The 14791-nt window shown below is 60.9% G+C and overlaps 3 protein-coding genes across 5 annotated transcripts; 1 reads left to right on the top strand and 2 right to left on the bottom strand.

The window, feature by feature from the left end:
* Positions 1–361: 361 nt before the first annotated feature.
* Positions 362–6369, top strand: PCBP4 (poly(rC) binding protein 4). Its single transcript, XM_036391131.2, has 13 exons — positions 362–421; positions 1833–1948; positions 2275–2298; positions 2377–2409; positions 2652–2768; positions 2856–2984; positions 3207–3335; positions 3587–3661; positions 3831–3875; positions 4019–4094; positions 4475–4527; positions 5028–5197; positions 5505–6369. Exons 2-13 carry the CDS (start codon positions 1853–1855, stop codon positions 5818–5820), a joined length of 1263 nt encoding a protein of 420 aa, XP_036247024.1. The 5' UTR covers positions 362–421; positions 1833–1852; the 3' UTR covers positions 5821–6369.
* Positions 6370–6405: 36 nt separating this feature from the next.
* Positions 6406–9462, bottom strand: LOC118691734 (probable G-protein coupled receptor). 2 transcript variants are annotated; one of them, XM_036391133.2, is made up of 2 exons: positions 9345–9462; positions 6406–8727 (listed from the first exon to the last, which is right to left on the bottom strand). In XM_036391133.2, the coding sequence occupies exon 2, from the start codon at positions 8667–8669 to the stop codon at positions 7671–7673; it is 999 nt and encodes a 332-aa protein (XP_036247026.1). In that variant the 5' UTR covers positions 8670–8727; positions 9345–9462; the 3' UTR covers positions 6406–7670. The 2 variants fall into 2 exon arrangements, with proteins under 2 accessions (XP_036247026.1, XP_036247025.1); XM_036391132.2 differs by having other exon boundaries at positions 6406–9010.
* Positions 9463–10206: 744 nt separating this feature from the next.
* On the bottom strand, positions 10207–14690 carry PARP3 (poly(ADP-ribose) polymerase family member 3). Of its 2 annotated transcripts, XM_054516052.1 has the most exons (11): positions 14609–14690; positions 13845–14083; positions 13522–13647; positions 12926–13117; positions 12442–12577; positions 11980–12206; positions 11691–11840; positions 11464–11541; positions 11045–11222; positions 10684–10830; positions 10207–10603 (listed from the first exon to the last, which is right to left on the bottom strand). In XM_054516052.1, exons 2-11 carry the CDS (start codon positions 14025–14027, stop codon positions 10401–10403), a joined length of 1620 nt encoding a protein of 539 aa, XP_054372027.1. In that variant the 5' UTR covers positions 14028–14083; positions 14609–14690; the 3' UTR covers positions 10207–10400. The 2 variants fall into 2 exon arrangements, with proteins under 2 accessions (XP_054372027.1, XP_036246888.1); XM_036390995.2 differs by lacking the exon at positions 14609–14690 and having other exon boundaries at positions 10207–10570; positions 13845–14350.
* Positions 14691–14791: the final 101 nt, after the last annotated feature.

The following is a 14791-nucleotide window of genomic DNA, read 5'->3' on the forward strand; positions in this document are numbered from 1 at the left end:
TGGGGTGCCAGCTGCCCCATCCCTGCCCGCTCCGGTGTCCTTGAGCCCTCGAGCTCTGCCAGCTGATCGGCTTCCAGGAAAAAAAACACGCAATTACAAAGAGGGGCGATGTGTGAGCCAAAGGGAGGGGGGCCGGGGGGGCCAGGAATGTCCCCAGCGGTGGCAGATGGCCTTACCCAGGGTGCATTGTTCCTTTTAGTGTCTCTTATCCGCTGTAATAGGATCCCGGAGGGAGGGATGTGGGAGAGGGGAAGAGCGAGGGGGGCCCCGGCGTGGACCGGGGTGGGGGCCGGGGCTGCCAGCTTGGCCCTGGCCTGTCAAGCGGCTCATTGTTCCTGCCCCGGGTGTCACTGGGCGCCGCCGGGGACAATGTGGCACTGAGAGGGGCGGCCGGCGGTGGAGGGACGAGGCGCACGCAAAGGTACCCGCCCGGCCCCACTCCCGCGGGGACCAGGGGGCTTGGGGCAGCCGGGAGGGCGAGAACAGAGAGGTTTCCCCAGGGACGGGGTGGGGGCTTCCTCCTGTCATCCCCCCTCCCTTTGTCACCCGAAGGTGCCCCGAAGGACGGGCGGTGCCCAGCTTGGTGGCTGTCCCAGTGCCAGCCATGGCAGGTGGCCTGTGCCCATCACCGGGGCCTTTGCCGTCCCTGCCAGCCTGCCTCACCTGGGGGAGAGCCCCCCTGCCCGCACACCCCCCGGCCGTTGTCTGTGGCAGCGGGGGGACACCCGTGGCCCTGCAGCGTTCCCCCGTCCCATCGCCAGCCTCATCCCTCTTCCCGCGGCGGGGTCTTTGTCCCTGGCGGATTCCTGCTGCCATTCATCCCAGGGGGACCCTGGCCGTCCCTGCGGGCACCCCACACCTCTCCGGCTGCCGCGGGCAGGGTGCATCCCTCCCTCGCTCCCCCTCCGCCCCACTCCGGGCTCCCCTGCACCAGGATCGGCAATATTCCCTCTCTGGCTCTCCACCTTTCCCCAGCCCGCGGTAACGAGGGGGTGCAGACGGGGCGCTCAAACCCCCCGGGGGTGCGGGGCACAGCGCTTGGGGGCTGCGCCCCCCCGTTCCCCTGATGCAGGAGATGTGCTGTAGCGGTGACGAGTCCTGCCAGCACCTAAAATAGCCGCCCCCCCCGCCATGCCCGCGGACGCGGCCCCAGCCTCAACACGGGTGCTTTGTTTCAAAGCTGCTTGGCATCGCCCAGCTCGCCGGGAGCCAGCGGTGCCGCAGCCGCCCACCCGGGCCTGCACACACACTGATTGTCCGGCTCCCAGGGGCCCTGGCCGCCCACGGCCGCCCGGGCACAGGGTCCGGGGGTCCTGGGGTGCTCCAGGAGGGGACACGGTGCAGCGGCGTCAGTCAGCAGGCATCATAGGCATCATGCTGTGCTTTGGTTGGGGTGGTCCCCGTCTGGGAATTTGCATCAGTGTTCCTCCCTGGGGCTTTGTGCATGGGCACGGGGAAGGGGGGAGGAGAAAGAAGGTGGCTTGCATAGCCTGTGAGATCACCCAGGCCACCTCTGTTCTCCCCACTGTTTGCGTTTGCAAACAGAACCCTATCCCACAGCCACGCTCCACACGCCTTGCCTCCTCCCCCGTATCCATCCAGTTCTGACTTTGTGCAGCTCAAGCACACACATAGCATGGGGTCCCTTTTGGGGGTGCAGGGTGCCTGTGGGGTGCCATGGGGCCGTGTGAGCCTCTCTTGCCAGAGGAGGGCACAGTGCTGCCTCTGCCTCAGTTTGCCCATTCCCCAGCCATAGGATATTGAAGCTGCAGATCTGGGGGTGGGGGGTTAGTGGGGCATGTCCCCTTTCTGAAGACCACCATGTCCCACAGGCTCATCTCGCCCTCCCGCCATGGCATCGCCAGACGGAGCCAGTGGCGTGGGCGGCAGTCCCGAGGAGACAGAGCTCAGCATCACCCTGACCCTCCGCATGCTCATGCACGGCAAGGTAATGGCAGGGGGCTCAGTGCCACTGAGGGGACAGCGATGCCTGGGCTGAGGGGCCATGCTGGAGCCCCAGCTCCTCACCATGCCCTGTTTTCTGTGCCCTGTTTTCTTCCCATGCTCCCAGTCTCCCCTGGGAATAGCATTCCCGGAAGGATTTCTCTCCCCATCCTAAGCCAGGGAGGGGCACATTCCCATGCCCCAGTGTCACTAGTTAAGCCACCAGTGTCACTGGGGCACGGTCTGCTTGTTGCCAGGCTGTGGGCAGAGGAGGGATGTGGCATGCAGGGAGCCACCTCCTGACAGTGCCGCTCTTCTCTGCCTTTTCAGGAGATTGGCAGCATCATCGGCAAGGTAAGATTTGGGGTCCTGTGTGTTGCCAGCACTTGGCTCCCCTGGATCTGACCACCCACTCTGTTCCTTTACCTGCAGAAAGGAGAGACCGTTAAGAGGATACGAGAGCAGGTAAGGGCATGCTGGTGAGCTGCCAGGTTCTGCTGCCTGTCATGCCTGTACCTGGCAGCTCCCACGTGCCTGCCTGCCCCCCTAAATCCCAGGTGGAACCAGGGAAAACAAAGCAGCACCCCAGGGAAGGCTGCCAGGGGCAGGTGGGAAGGCATCAGTATCCCCCTGTGAGGCTATCGCTGGGGGAATTCATGAAGCACAGGGCTTATGATGTCCCTAACGGGGTGTGACACTGTCCCCAGAGCACTGCACGCATCACCATCTCGGAAGGGTCCTGCCCCGAGCGCATCACCACCATCACCGGCTCCACTGACGCCGTCTTCCGCGCTGTCTCCATGATCGCCTTCAAGCTGGAGGAGGTAGACAGCCCTCCTAAAATCCCCACCAGGTGCCCTCACACCTGGTGGGATCCTGGGGTCTGACGCTGCATCCCACATCCCTCACAGGACCTGGGAGCAGGGGGCGATGGGGTGTCAGCAGGCAGAGCCCCGGTGACCCTGCGCCTTGTCATCCCCGCCAGCCAGTGCGGCTCCCTCATTGGCAAGGCAGGAGCCAAGATCCGGGAGATCCGGGAGGTGAGCCTGAGGGGAGCCTGGAGGGGGGATCCCCTTTTCCCCCTGGGGGCACAGAGCCCTGGGTGTGGGGGCTGACACAGTCCCACAGGGGCTGAGGGAGGTGATGCAGGAGAGGGAGCGTCACCCTGCAGGTCCTGCAATGGTCCCTGGGGGCTCAGGAGGGGGACAAGGGAGGTGTGAGGTGCTGGTTGGGGAATGCCAGCATCTCTCTGCTTCCTGCAGAGCACAGGGGCACAGGTGCAGGTGGCTGGTGACTTGCTGCCCAACTCCACTGAACGGGCTGTCACGGTCTCGGGGGTGCCAGACACCATCATCCAGTGCGTGAGGCAGATCTGCGCTGTCATCCTGGAGGTACCTGCCAAGCCCCTTGCCCAGCCCAGAGGGCATCTGCTACCCACCTCCCCCTCCCTAAGGCTTCCCATGCCCATCTGGACCCAAACACCAGGGTTCCCCTGTGTGGAAACCCATAGGAGCACCCTGCCTTTGTAGTGCTGGGGCTGTGCCCAGCTTGATGGGGGCATAAGGGGCCAGAGGGTCCTTGGGGCTACAGGGACATTCAGCTTCATCTCTCATCTCCTCCACCTCCTTCCTTCTGTCTCCAGTCGCCTCCGAAGGGGGCCACCATACCCTACCACCCCGGTCTCTCCCTGGGCACCATCCTGCTCTCTGCCAATCAGGTAAGAGGCCACAGCATCTCCGAGGGCATGAGGTGGCCAGGAGGGAAGCCTCTACCAGCAAGGGGCAACTCTGGTGGGCTCAGGGTAGTCTCTCTGCCCCAAGGGGGAGTCATCTGAGACAATGGTCCTCACCTGGCTCCCCACTGATGCCCCATTTTTCTCTCCCCAGGGCTTCTCCATGCAGGGCCAGTACAGTGGGGTCTCTCCTGCAGAGGTGAGTCTGTCTGTGTGGCAATGGGGTCTGTGCCCACCAGGATGGGTGCTGCTGGGAATGCCTGTCTTGGGAGGCACTGGGGCACAGCTGACTCTGCCATCACCCCTAACACCACCTTCCTCCTCTTGGCACTGTCTGGGCAGGTGACGAAGCTGCAGCAGCTGTCAGGGCATGCGCTTCCCTTCGCCCCCCTGGGCCATGCACCCACCATGGTGCCAGGTGAGCATCTCCCATGCTCCCCCGAGGCTGGGTGTGCCCCTCCTGATCCACCCTGACACCTGGCCCTGATGAAGGGGTTTCCCTCCTCTGCACCCTTTCCAGTCCCAGCCCCCCCAGCATGTCTATCTGCCCCTCCAGCACAACCTTGTCATTGTTTTCCTGGGGTCACTGCACCCACCAGTGCTCCCCAGGCCTGCAGTGGGAGAACACTAGCACCAAATTATGACTTGTGTCTATGCCCTGTCTTCCCTTCCTTGCCCCAGCAATCCTTCAGGTTTGTCCCCAGGGCCACTCACCATCCCAGTATGGGGCTGGGGTAGGGGCACAGAGCTACTGGAGAGCTGCCCTTTCCTTGCTGACATCACTGTCTCTCTCTTCAGGTCTGGATGCCAGCTCCCAGAGCAGCTCCCAGGAGTTCCTGGTGCCCAATGATGTATGTATTGATCTGGGAATGACAAGGTGGACCACATCTTGTCCCCACCCATGTGGCACTTTGCAGAGGCCAGCACCCACTGATGTACACAGTGGAGGCTCTGCCAGAGCTTAGGAGCAGGAGGGAGTAGCTGGGGCAGAAGAAAGGGAAAACTAAAAAACAGGACAGTGGGAAGAGTTTGCCAAGGAAAGGCCTTGGCATGTGGCACAATGCCAGCAAGAGTGAGACCAAAAAGCAGGGTTTGCCCAAGGAAAGCATTGTCCTGTCCTCCCAGTGCCTTCCACAGTTTCACCTCTGAGGTGTAGGTGGTGTCTGGGTGAGGCCCTTGGAGCTCCCTGCTTGGCAAGATGCCCTGGCTGCTCCTGGCCCATCCCATCCCATCCCATCCCATCCCATCCCATCCCATCCCATCCCATCCCATCCCATCCCATCCCATCCCATCCCATCCCATCCCATCCCATCCCATCCCATCCCATCCCATCCCATCCCTGCCCTTTCAGCTCATCGGCTGCATCATTGGCCGGCACGGCAGCAAGATCAGTGAGATCAGGCAGATGTCAGGTGCCCACATCAAGATTGGCAACCAGACCGAGGGCTCCAGTGAGCGGCACGTGACCATCACAGGGACCCCTGTCAGCATCACCCTGGCTCAGTACCTCATCACAGCCTGGTAGGTGTCAGCCTGGGGGGGACTCATGCTGGGTGCTAGTGAGGGGTGGCTCTTCACCAGACCCCAAGGCAGCTTTTGGAGGATCCACATCAACCTCAGGAAGAATGAGCTGGGTGGTGCTTTGAGATCCTGAGGTGGTAGGTGCAGGACCCGTGACCCACCAGATTTGAGGCCCAGTTTTTTAACCCAGGATGTGCCATGGATATGTGTGCCAGAAGGGATGGGGTGTGCGGCTCCTAAGCTTGTGGTGGGAGAAGCACTCTGTCACCATGGTATTCACCATCATCCTTCTCTCTTTCTTCCCCAGCTTAGAGACTGCTAAATCTACCTCCCAGGTGCCACCAGGCCCTGGCTCCATGGACCTCGGCATGGGCTTCTCCCAGCCCCTCGCCCCAGGCTCCGGTGCGGCTCTTCCCGCCGTCGCCCCAGCGCCCCCAGCCCTGCTGGGCACCCCCTACGCCATCTCCCTCTCCAACTTCATCGGCCTCAAGCCCGTGTCCTTCCTGGCACTGTCCCCGTCCTCCGTGGCAGGTCCCAATGGTGGCACCACCACCTACACGACCAAGATCTCGGCGGCCAATGGCACCAAGAAAGCTGACCGGCAGAAGTTCTCGCCCTACTGAACCCCACTGGTGGGTGGGCCAGGGGGTCCAGGGTGCTGTTCAGTAGCAGGGACACCTTCCTGCCACCCACCCTGATCTCAGCCTCTGCCAGGTGCCCCATGTTCCCCACCCCAGGGAAGGGAAGGGTCTTCCTGGTGGCGATGGCTGCTGGAGGAAGGGGCAGTTTTGTTGCCTGCTGTCCATCCCAGCAGCTCTGTGCCCCCCTCCCTGATTTTCTGCACAGAGACCATGTGTCCTAGTATTGGGTGCGGGGGAGGGCTGTCCCTGCTGGCCTAGGGTCCCTTCTCCCAGTGCCCTGTGCTGGTGTGGGACCCCTACTTCCTGCTCCTCACCCTGCCTCCCCTGCCATCCTGCTCATGCCCACACTCCATCTGGCACCAAAAGCCAGGTCCCACTGGATGAGGACTGCCTGGCCTCTCCAGGAGTCCCACTTCCACTGGCTCTGGTGGGGGGCCCTCCCTGGGCCACCCTGGGCCAACCCCATCCAAGAGCCAGTCCCTGCTGGCTTGGAAATGCTGTATATATATGAGTCTATATTTTTCCTCCTTTGTAACTTATCAATGGTTTAATAAAAAGATAAAATTTACAAGAAAATAACAATAATAATAATAATAATAATAATAATATTCCCCACCCTGGGTGGAGACTTCCCCCAGAGCAGAGGTGGCCCCAGCTCCTGGGTACTTGGATGGTGGCTGGAAGGGCCTCCCTGTGTCTAGGGGGGATGCTGGCCTTCAGCCCCATCTCTCTGGGGGTCTTCTTGGAGCCCCTCCCTGCCACAGGGCAGTTAGAGAGGCCACAGGGCAGTTTTCCCTCAGGCCTTCAGTTACTTCTGGAGTAGGACATCTCCAACCCACCATGCCAACACCATCCCTGGGACCTTTGTGGGCAGGCAGAGGGGGATGTACCCCTTCAGCATTCCCCAAAAGGGTCCAGTCCCCTTTCCAGCAGTGGGGGGGGACCCTATGAAAGTCCCCAAGCCGTTCAAAAGCAGAGACTGAAGAGGAACAGCAGGTCCTGATCCCCTCTTGCTGCTGCTGCCCTGGGGCAGCCCACACAGCCACCCCCCCACCACCCTGTGTCACCAAGGCCAATCCAGCGTGCCCTTGGCTGGCAGCCCAGGTTGGCACATGGCACTGCTGACCAGGCTTCAAACTGGGCAGCTGTGTCCATAAACAGCCCGGTATGGACCCCCTGACAGCCAGTTCCCCCCCCTCCCTGCCAGCTGAGAGGGACAGAGGGCATGGCCAGGCGTGGCCACAGGCATTGTATGCTGCCATGCCAGCAGGACAAACAGCCAGAGCCAGCCCTGTGGGTGTGTCCCCCGATCAGTGTCACAGGGAGCAGAATCTCCACACAGACGACATTAGTTTTGGGTTAAACAGCCAAGGATGGAAGTCTCCGTGTCTGCCATCCAGGCTCAGCAGGGGCTGGGCCCTGGTGTTACTGGTGTTAGTGGCATTAGCTGGAATGTTGCTCCTGGATAGAGTACAAGGGACATTAGCCCTTCCCGCCGGCCAGGCATGCTCCCACCAGGGCAATGGAGATGGAGGTGCCCCATCCCCTGCCCCTGTGCAGGAGCCCACTGGCACCCCATGTCTTGAGGAGAGCCCATCCCTGGAAGTGGGCTGTGCTAGTGGAGACAGAGACAATTCCAGCCTACAGAAGAGAGATGTGACTTCCTCAGATCTGCTACCTTCTCCCAGCGGAGAAAACATCTTTTAACATAAGCTCAGAGAGGAGGCAAAACCTGCACAAGGACTCCTCCAAATCCAAGAGATTGGGTCCAAGCAGGTCTCACGGGTCACTGGCAGGTCTCCTGCCCAGCACTGTGGGACAGATCCTCCTTCTCAGCTGCTCTCTTCAGGAACTTGACCTGGGGTGGGGAAGCTTGTTGTGGTCTGGTCCAGTCTGTTCCTGGGGCTGGGGCTGATGCAGCTGGTGTGGGTTTCCAGTGTGCAAGTTGCTCTCTGAAGGAACTGCAAGAAGTTTTCCTGAACAGAAGCCTCTGAGATGGAAAGACAGAGCTCCTGACCAAGTGGATGGTTGAGACAGCTGCGCCGGAGCCGGGCCAGCTCCTCGCGGATTTGGCGGTTCAGCAACCCGTAGAAGAAAGGATTAACAGCAAAGGAGGAGTAGGCAATCCAGGTGACCACCATCTCCCCGTGCCCACCGCCCACAGTGGCAAGAGGGACAGAGGAGTGCAAGTGGAAAGCAAAGAATGGCAGCCAGCAGCACAAGAACTGTCCCACAATGAGGACCAAGGTGAGGATGGCCTTGTTGCTTCCCAGAAGGCGATCTGGGATCAGCCTGGGCAGCATCAGGATCCTGGCAGTGAGGATGGTCACCTGGCTGGCGATGGAGTCACAGCGGTGTCTGGGTGCCACTGCCTGTGCTGGCACAGGTGCCTGCTGCAGGGACGCAGTCCGGGCCACGCGGTAGATGCTGGAGTAGACAGCGAGGATAATGATGGTGGGCAGAATAAAGCAGGTGATGCTGAAGAGGATCACAAAAACTTTCTTGTGGGCCCCAGGGCTCCAGTAGACTGTGCAGCGGCTGGCACTGGTGGCCCCGTTGCCATGAGGCCATGCCACTAGTGCCAAGACAGTGATGAGAACAGACTTGACCCAAATGAAAACCACTCCAGCCACTGCCAGCCTGATGGTCATCTTAACCTCATACCTCAGGGGGTGGACGATGTAGTAGTACCGCTCCACGCTGATGATACAGATGGTGAGAATGGAGGCACTGATGAAGCAGATGTTCAGGAATATCACGGCCTTGCACTCAGCAATGCTGTAGATAACCCAGTTGAAACAGGAGGAGCTGGAGATGATCCCCAGGGGCATGAGGAAAATGGCTGAGAGGAGATTGACCACGCAGAGGTGGCAGACAAAGATGAACTTCCTGAAAAGGGGCGTTTTGAGGATGATGACCATCACCACGATGTTGGCCACCAGGGCGGTGAGGGTGAGCAGGATCATGCAGAAGAGGCCCACCACCTCCTGGCCAATGGAGTGCTCGGGGATGGAGAGCAGCTCTAGGCTGTCCGTGGTGTTTGACCCCGTCCAGCTCGGCATCCCCCTCCAGGGCTAAGCCAGCAGCTCTGGTGCCTGGGCAGCAAGGGCTCTTCTCCTGTGTCCCAGAGAGGGTAACCCCACCACAACCATGGCTGCTACCTTCTCCTTGCCTGCTGGGATCAGGAGCCAGGTGTGAAGGGAACGAACCAAAATGGAGAAGAGCCACAGAGAAACACAGAGACAACCAGCACACTTCCAAGGTGCTGGAGGAGGGAGAGGTAGCCAGTCATATCACCCTGGCTCTCCCAAAGCTGCCACCCAGGCTGTCCCCAGCCTGGCCAGGGATAGCATAGCTAGGTCCTGTGGGCACCCATGCCAGGCTGGCACCCCGTCCCCCCTCTCCAATGGCACCAGTATGTCCTGAGGTGGGACAGCACAACTCGCCTGTCCCAAGCCTCTTGCTCTGGCCACAGGGGACCCCAGGGTGGGTGGGATTCAGCGCACCTTTGCTCCTGGGGACATGGGCGATGCTCCTCTCCTCACTGGGGTCCTGCTTGCTGGTGTTGGTGGTTCTGTTGCTCCCGCAGCAGAACGGGGCTGCCGGCCCTGTGTGAGGCCACGCTCGCCCGTCCCCGCTCCCGTCACCGCTCGTCATCCTGTTTGCCTGCAGCCCGCCAGCTGCGGATGGCACCAGCTGTCACTCCCGGCACTGCCTGCACTGCCTGCACCCGTGGCAGTCCCACGGGCACAGCTGCTGGGTCCTAGCAGCCGGCGGGGGCTCAGGAAGGGGGGATCGGGGTTCCTGAGCCCTGTGCCCTCCTGAATGGCCACCCACTGCACCAGGCCTGATCCTTCCACAGGAACACTTCAGCCCTTCCTTGGGCTCAAGGGACAGAGCTACAGGCAGGTCTGCAGCAAATCATCTCCACTGGCACAGGGTATCACAGGGTGACTGATACCCAGGGGCATCAGGGTAACACAGCTGGGAGCTGCCCTTCCCTGGCCACCTGAGCACCTGGACATGTGCTCAAGGGGCAACGTTAGCACAGAGAGGGGCTTGTCATGGGTGCCAGGCTGGGGCAGGACAGCAGACATGGCATGAGGCATGGCACTAGAGGGAGGGCAGGCACTCGCCCTCAGGATGGATGGATGAAATTGTCCATGCCCAGGCAGGGCAGCAGATCTTGCTCATCCTCTGTAGCTCTGATGCCACAGGGTGGGCATGAGCCGTGTGCCTTGCTAAGGTGATGAGAGCAGCTGGCTCTCAAAGACACCAGCTTTCATGCGAAGGCTTCAGCCCCTCAAGAGCCACCCATGCCATCCCTTCAGGGACCCACTGACACCCTTCCCTACAGCACACCCGCCTTGCTGGGCAGGAAAGCGAGAGCAGCACCCGGTGCAAGGCACAGTGCTTTTATTGACAGTCAAAGCAAGCTCAGTCCCCATGCTAGCCTGTCCCTCTCCAAGCCCCAGGTGGGGTGGCCAGAGAGTCCAGATCACTGTGGCTGATGGGTGTCACCTCCTGGTGCTGGGCCAGGGCCAGGGTGCTCCCAGGCACCCTCAGAAGCGGAGCTGCACAAGGTAGCGGAGCCGGCACTGGCTTTCCTTGTAGATGAGGTACTCGCTCTGGCTGAAGGAGGAGTCCTTGTAGGCAGGCATGGGGATGGGCTTGCCCTGGCACACCAGCACTTTCTTGCCATCCAGCAGCACCTCGTCATCCTGTGCAGGATCTGGGCCAAAGACACCCCAGCACCACATGAAACCTGAGAGCTGGCCTCTCTTCCCCCTGCCCTGTGTGCAGCACAGCCCCAGAGCTGCCACAGCCCTCCTGCTCCCAGCTCACCCGGCTCTGTCCGGCCGCAGGCCAGGACACTGTCATAGCCAGCAGGTGGCTCACACAGCGTGGGGTCATCGCGGGTAATGCGGTAGGGCTTGCCCAGGGCCACCTCCGTCAGGAACATGATGCCGACTTTCTTAGATGTACAGCCCACTGCCATGGGAGAAAGGGATGGGAATGATAGCACCACCCCTGGCACTCCCATCTGGTTGTGCCCAGGCCACGCTGGACCACAGGGACCAATCACCATGGGAGGGAAGGGGTTCGGCAAGCCCACAGCTGCCTGGCAGGGGGTATACAAAGGCAGCCAGGCTCACACAGACCCTGTGGGCATCACAAGCAGCCCAGCCCATCCCAGGACCCTCACCATAGCTGGCTGATTTGCTGTTCTCAGAGGCAAAGTAGATGCCCCTGCCCACGCGGCCGCCGGAGTGGGGCATGATGCGCAGCCCGCTCCTCAGGATGGCCGCCACCACCGCCACGCTGGTGCCGTGCCACAGCAGCCGCCGGTGCTCCAGCAGCTCGTGGGCCTTGAAACGCTCATCCTGCAGAGATGCAGACATAAAGGCTGTCCACAGAGGGACACATGGGTGCACAGGGGTGGAGGACTGCCACCCACCTCCCCAGTCCAGCCCCAATGCCTGGCTGGAGGGGCAGGAGAGTGGGTGCCTGTTTGGCCCTGGCCAGCTGGGCTGAATGTCCTCCTGGGTGGAGTAGCCCTAAAGCAATCCTGGAGTGCAACCATGGCTTCCCCACTGTGACATGGGAGAATCACCTCCTCCTCACCTCACCATCTCGGGCCACCTGCCAGATGTTGAGGATGTGGAGTTTGTGCCCAGTCTGCGTCACATAATTCTGGATCAGCTGCCAAGGGGGAGGCAAAAAAGCTGTGTCACTCCAGACAGCTATCTCAGCAATGCCCATGGTCCCCCTGGGACTGTAGGAACCTTTGGGGTGCCCACAGGCCTGACATAATTGTTTCCCATTATGGGACACTGTGGCACAAGCAGCACCTGGTATTCCCGGGAAGATGGGTCAAGCAGGGAGAGCTGGCAGCAGAGCAGGGCGTAATCCTGATCCAGTGGATGGGCAACTTCTTTCTCCTCCTCCTCCTTCTCTTTCTGTGCCTGCAGGCTCTGTGCAAGCTCAATGTCAGCCAGCACCTGTCAGGGACAGAGCAGGGACATCCTCAGCACCAGTGCTGGGCACTGTGCTGGGGGACCGGGGCAAGCCCAGCCTCCTGCCAGCAGCTCCTGCCCCACCAGGAAGGGATGTCAGGCACTGTATGCTCTGGCATCTCACCAACAACATGTCCTTCTTGGCACGCAGCAGCTCAGGGGAGTTGATGGTGGGCGGCCGTGCCCGCCCAAAGTTGTGCGGGACGATGGTGTAGAAGCGCGAGGAGAGTTCCTCCAGGCAGGTGGCCTGGGGGGGCTGCTCCCTCAGAGCTGCCTCCAGCTCCTCCAGTGCCTCAAAGCCCCTCGCGATCTGCTGCTTGCTCAGCTTCCCCAGAGGCATCTTCTTCACATCTACAGGGAAGGACAAGGTGAACCCATCCACCCCACTCGCCCTGCAGCAACCTCCAAGAACCTCCAGTATCACCATGGGCAAGTGTGGGCAGCCAGCATGGTGTGTCCACAGCCCCATCAGGTGCCAGGATATCAGAGGGGATGCTCTAAAAACCACCAGCACCTCTGCTCCGTTCACCTCCCCACCTGCACCCCCAGACAGAGCCCATGCCACCCATCAGCCACCACCTCCTACCAATGTTCATGGTCTGCATGGCATCCCGGAACATGTCACTGCTGAAGATGAGGGACACCAGGTCCTGCGTGGCTCTGTCCAAGGTGCAGGGCAGCACCCGCTGCTTGCACACCTTGTCCCCATCCACGGCATCCACCTGCAGACACCCCACATCAGCTGTGGGCCTGCAAGGGGCTGTGGGAGCACAGCACCAGGGCTGCCCACCTCTGTGAGGAGAGCCCAGTCCTGGGGCAGCAGAGCAATGGGCAGGTGCTGCCTCCACTTCCATGGCCACCCACAAGGCCATGTTCCTCATTCAGGATGCCCTCCCACTCCATTTTAACCCATTAGCCCCAAGTCTCTGCCAGCAAGCTGCTTCAGCAAGCACCCAGACCCCCCTCAAAACCCATCTCATCCTGCTGACCCTCTTGGATGTCGTGGTGTTCAGTAGGCCAGGAGTGCAATGAGGACCATCCCACCATGGTGACAAGCTCTCAGTACTCACCCTGAGTGTAGCCTCCACCTCCTGCCCAGCCCCTGGCTGCACCTCAATAAGCGTGTACTTCCCTGGGTGGGCAACAAAATTCTCCCTTGTTGCCCAGCTGTTCTTGGTCTTCTCTCGAAACTTCTTCTCAAAGTCCTTCTTGGCAGCTTCCAGGGAGGCACAGGGCATGAGCTTGGACTGGCCTGGCTCTCCCTGGCAGTGGAGAGAAGTGGTCAGGACCTCCCCTGCATCCCTGCTCCACCAGCCCCATGCCAGTGGAAGCAGGCAGGCAGGAACAAGGGGGGCTGTGATCACAAGGCTGTAGGGCAGTGAGCAGGAATATGCTGAGCCACCAGCTCAGGAAGACACCCCAGGACTCTTTGCTGGGCTGTCACACTCACATTCACTGCAGGGACAGGTGCCACATGCCCCAGACAGGCTGACTGTGTTGTGTGGGGAAAAGTCCTTGAAGCCCCCCCATTAAAGTGCTATAGCAGGACACTTGGGTGCTTGCTTTGGGACCAGGGACCACTGGGTTCACCCTCAATTCTTGGGGCTCTGAAAGCAGGTGGGGCCATCTGAGGTGCAGGGGATGAGTGATGCCTGGGTGGACTCACCACACGGCCCCAGTGGCTCCACACACTGTAGGCACCATCGTGCTCCAGGAGCTGGAGGATGTAGAACTTGTTGTTGTTGGCACTGATGTTGGTCTGGTTCAGGGTGCAGTCATAGTCCTCATAGACCTACAGCAAGTGACATGGCCTGGGCTGGCACCTGGGAGCGTTTGGGGAAGGAGAGGGTGCAGAAATGTCCTGGTGGGAACACACGGGGTCTGCAAGGGAAATTGGGGCTGCCCCTGTGTCACCGGGGCAGGGGCTGGTCTGAGACTGCCCCAAGCCTCCCACCCCTGCCCCTCTGAGCAGCTCAGCCCTGCTCTCACCCGGGCACCCAGTGCTGAGCTCAGGGGGCACAGCCCATCAATTGTGGCGGGCGGCTTCTCCTTGGGAGCAGTTTTCAGGGTTGCCAAGGTGGAGCTCCAGGTGTCATCCTCCTCTTCCGCTTTCGGTTTCTTCTCCCTGCTGTCTGGCTGCTTCGAGGAGGAAGCTTGGCGCTTGGAAGCCATGACTGAGCCCTCCCTGCTGTCACCAGTCCGCACAGCCTTAATCCCCCAGAAAAATCCTTGGAGACAGCAGAGGGAGAGGTGAGAAATGCCATGCTGCCCTTCCGGGAAAGTCCAGTGGGCTGTGCCTTGCTTTCCCTTTGCTTCAGCCCACAGCAGGGCTGGAGGAGGGGATGGGACCTCTGGCCACAATCCTTTCCCTGTGTTCAGGGTGGGTGGAAGAGCCTTTCAGCACCCTTCAGCCCTTGAGGGAACCCAGAATGGAAAGAGCCCAGAGACACAGAGCTGAGGGGGAGCACAGGGGAGCTGTGCCCCCACCTCCCCTCACCAGGAACCCCCAATCCACAGGAGTGTGTCCCCAGGGCTCGGCCAGCTCTGTGCCCCCAGGGACATGCAAGAGGGGACATGCAACAATGCAACCACACACCACCAGACACAAAATACATCCCCCCAGTTGCTCTCACGAGCAGTGAAATGCTCTGATTTGGGCAGGAGGGGGCTCGAACAGCCCCTGTGTGCTGTGTCCCTGCCAGTCCCAGCTGAGGAGGACAGCAGTGGGGGCAGGGGGACCGGCTGTGTCCTACCTGCTCCTGCTGCCCAGGGCTGCCTGCCGAGGAGCAGCCGAGAGCCTTCAGGCTGGCTGGGCAGCCTGCCCAGAGGAGAAACTTTTTCCTTAGGCAGCACCCAGGGATGACAGCGGAAACAGCTGAGACGCCTCCAGGCAGCGCATGCACCCTGTGACAGAGCTGCCTGTTGCTGGCTCCACT

The sequence above is a fragment of the Molothrus ater genome, chromosome 11 (genome assembly GCF_012460135.2).
Source record: "Molothrus ater isolate BHLD 08-10-18 breed brown headed cowbird chromosome 11, BPBGC_Mater_1.1, whole genome shotgun sequence".
In the NCBI taxonomy this organism is placed as follows: domain Eukaryota; kingdom Metazoa; phylum Chordata; class Aves; order Passeriformes; family Icteridae; genus Molothrus; species Molothrus ater.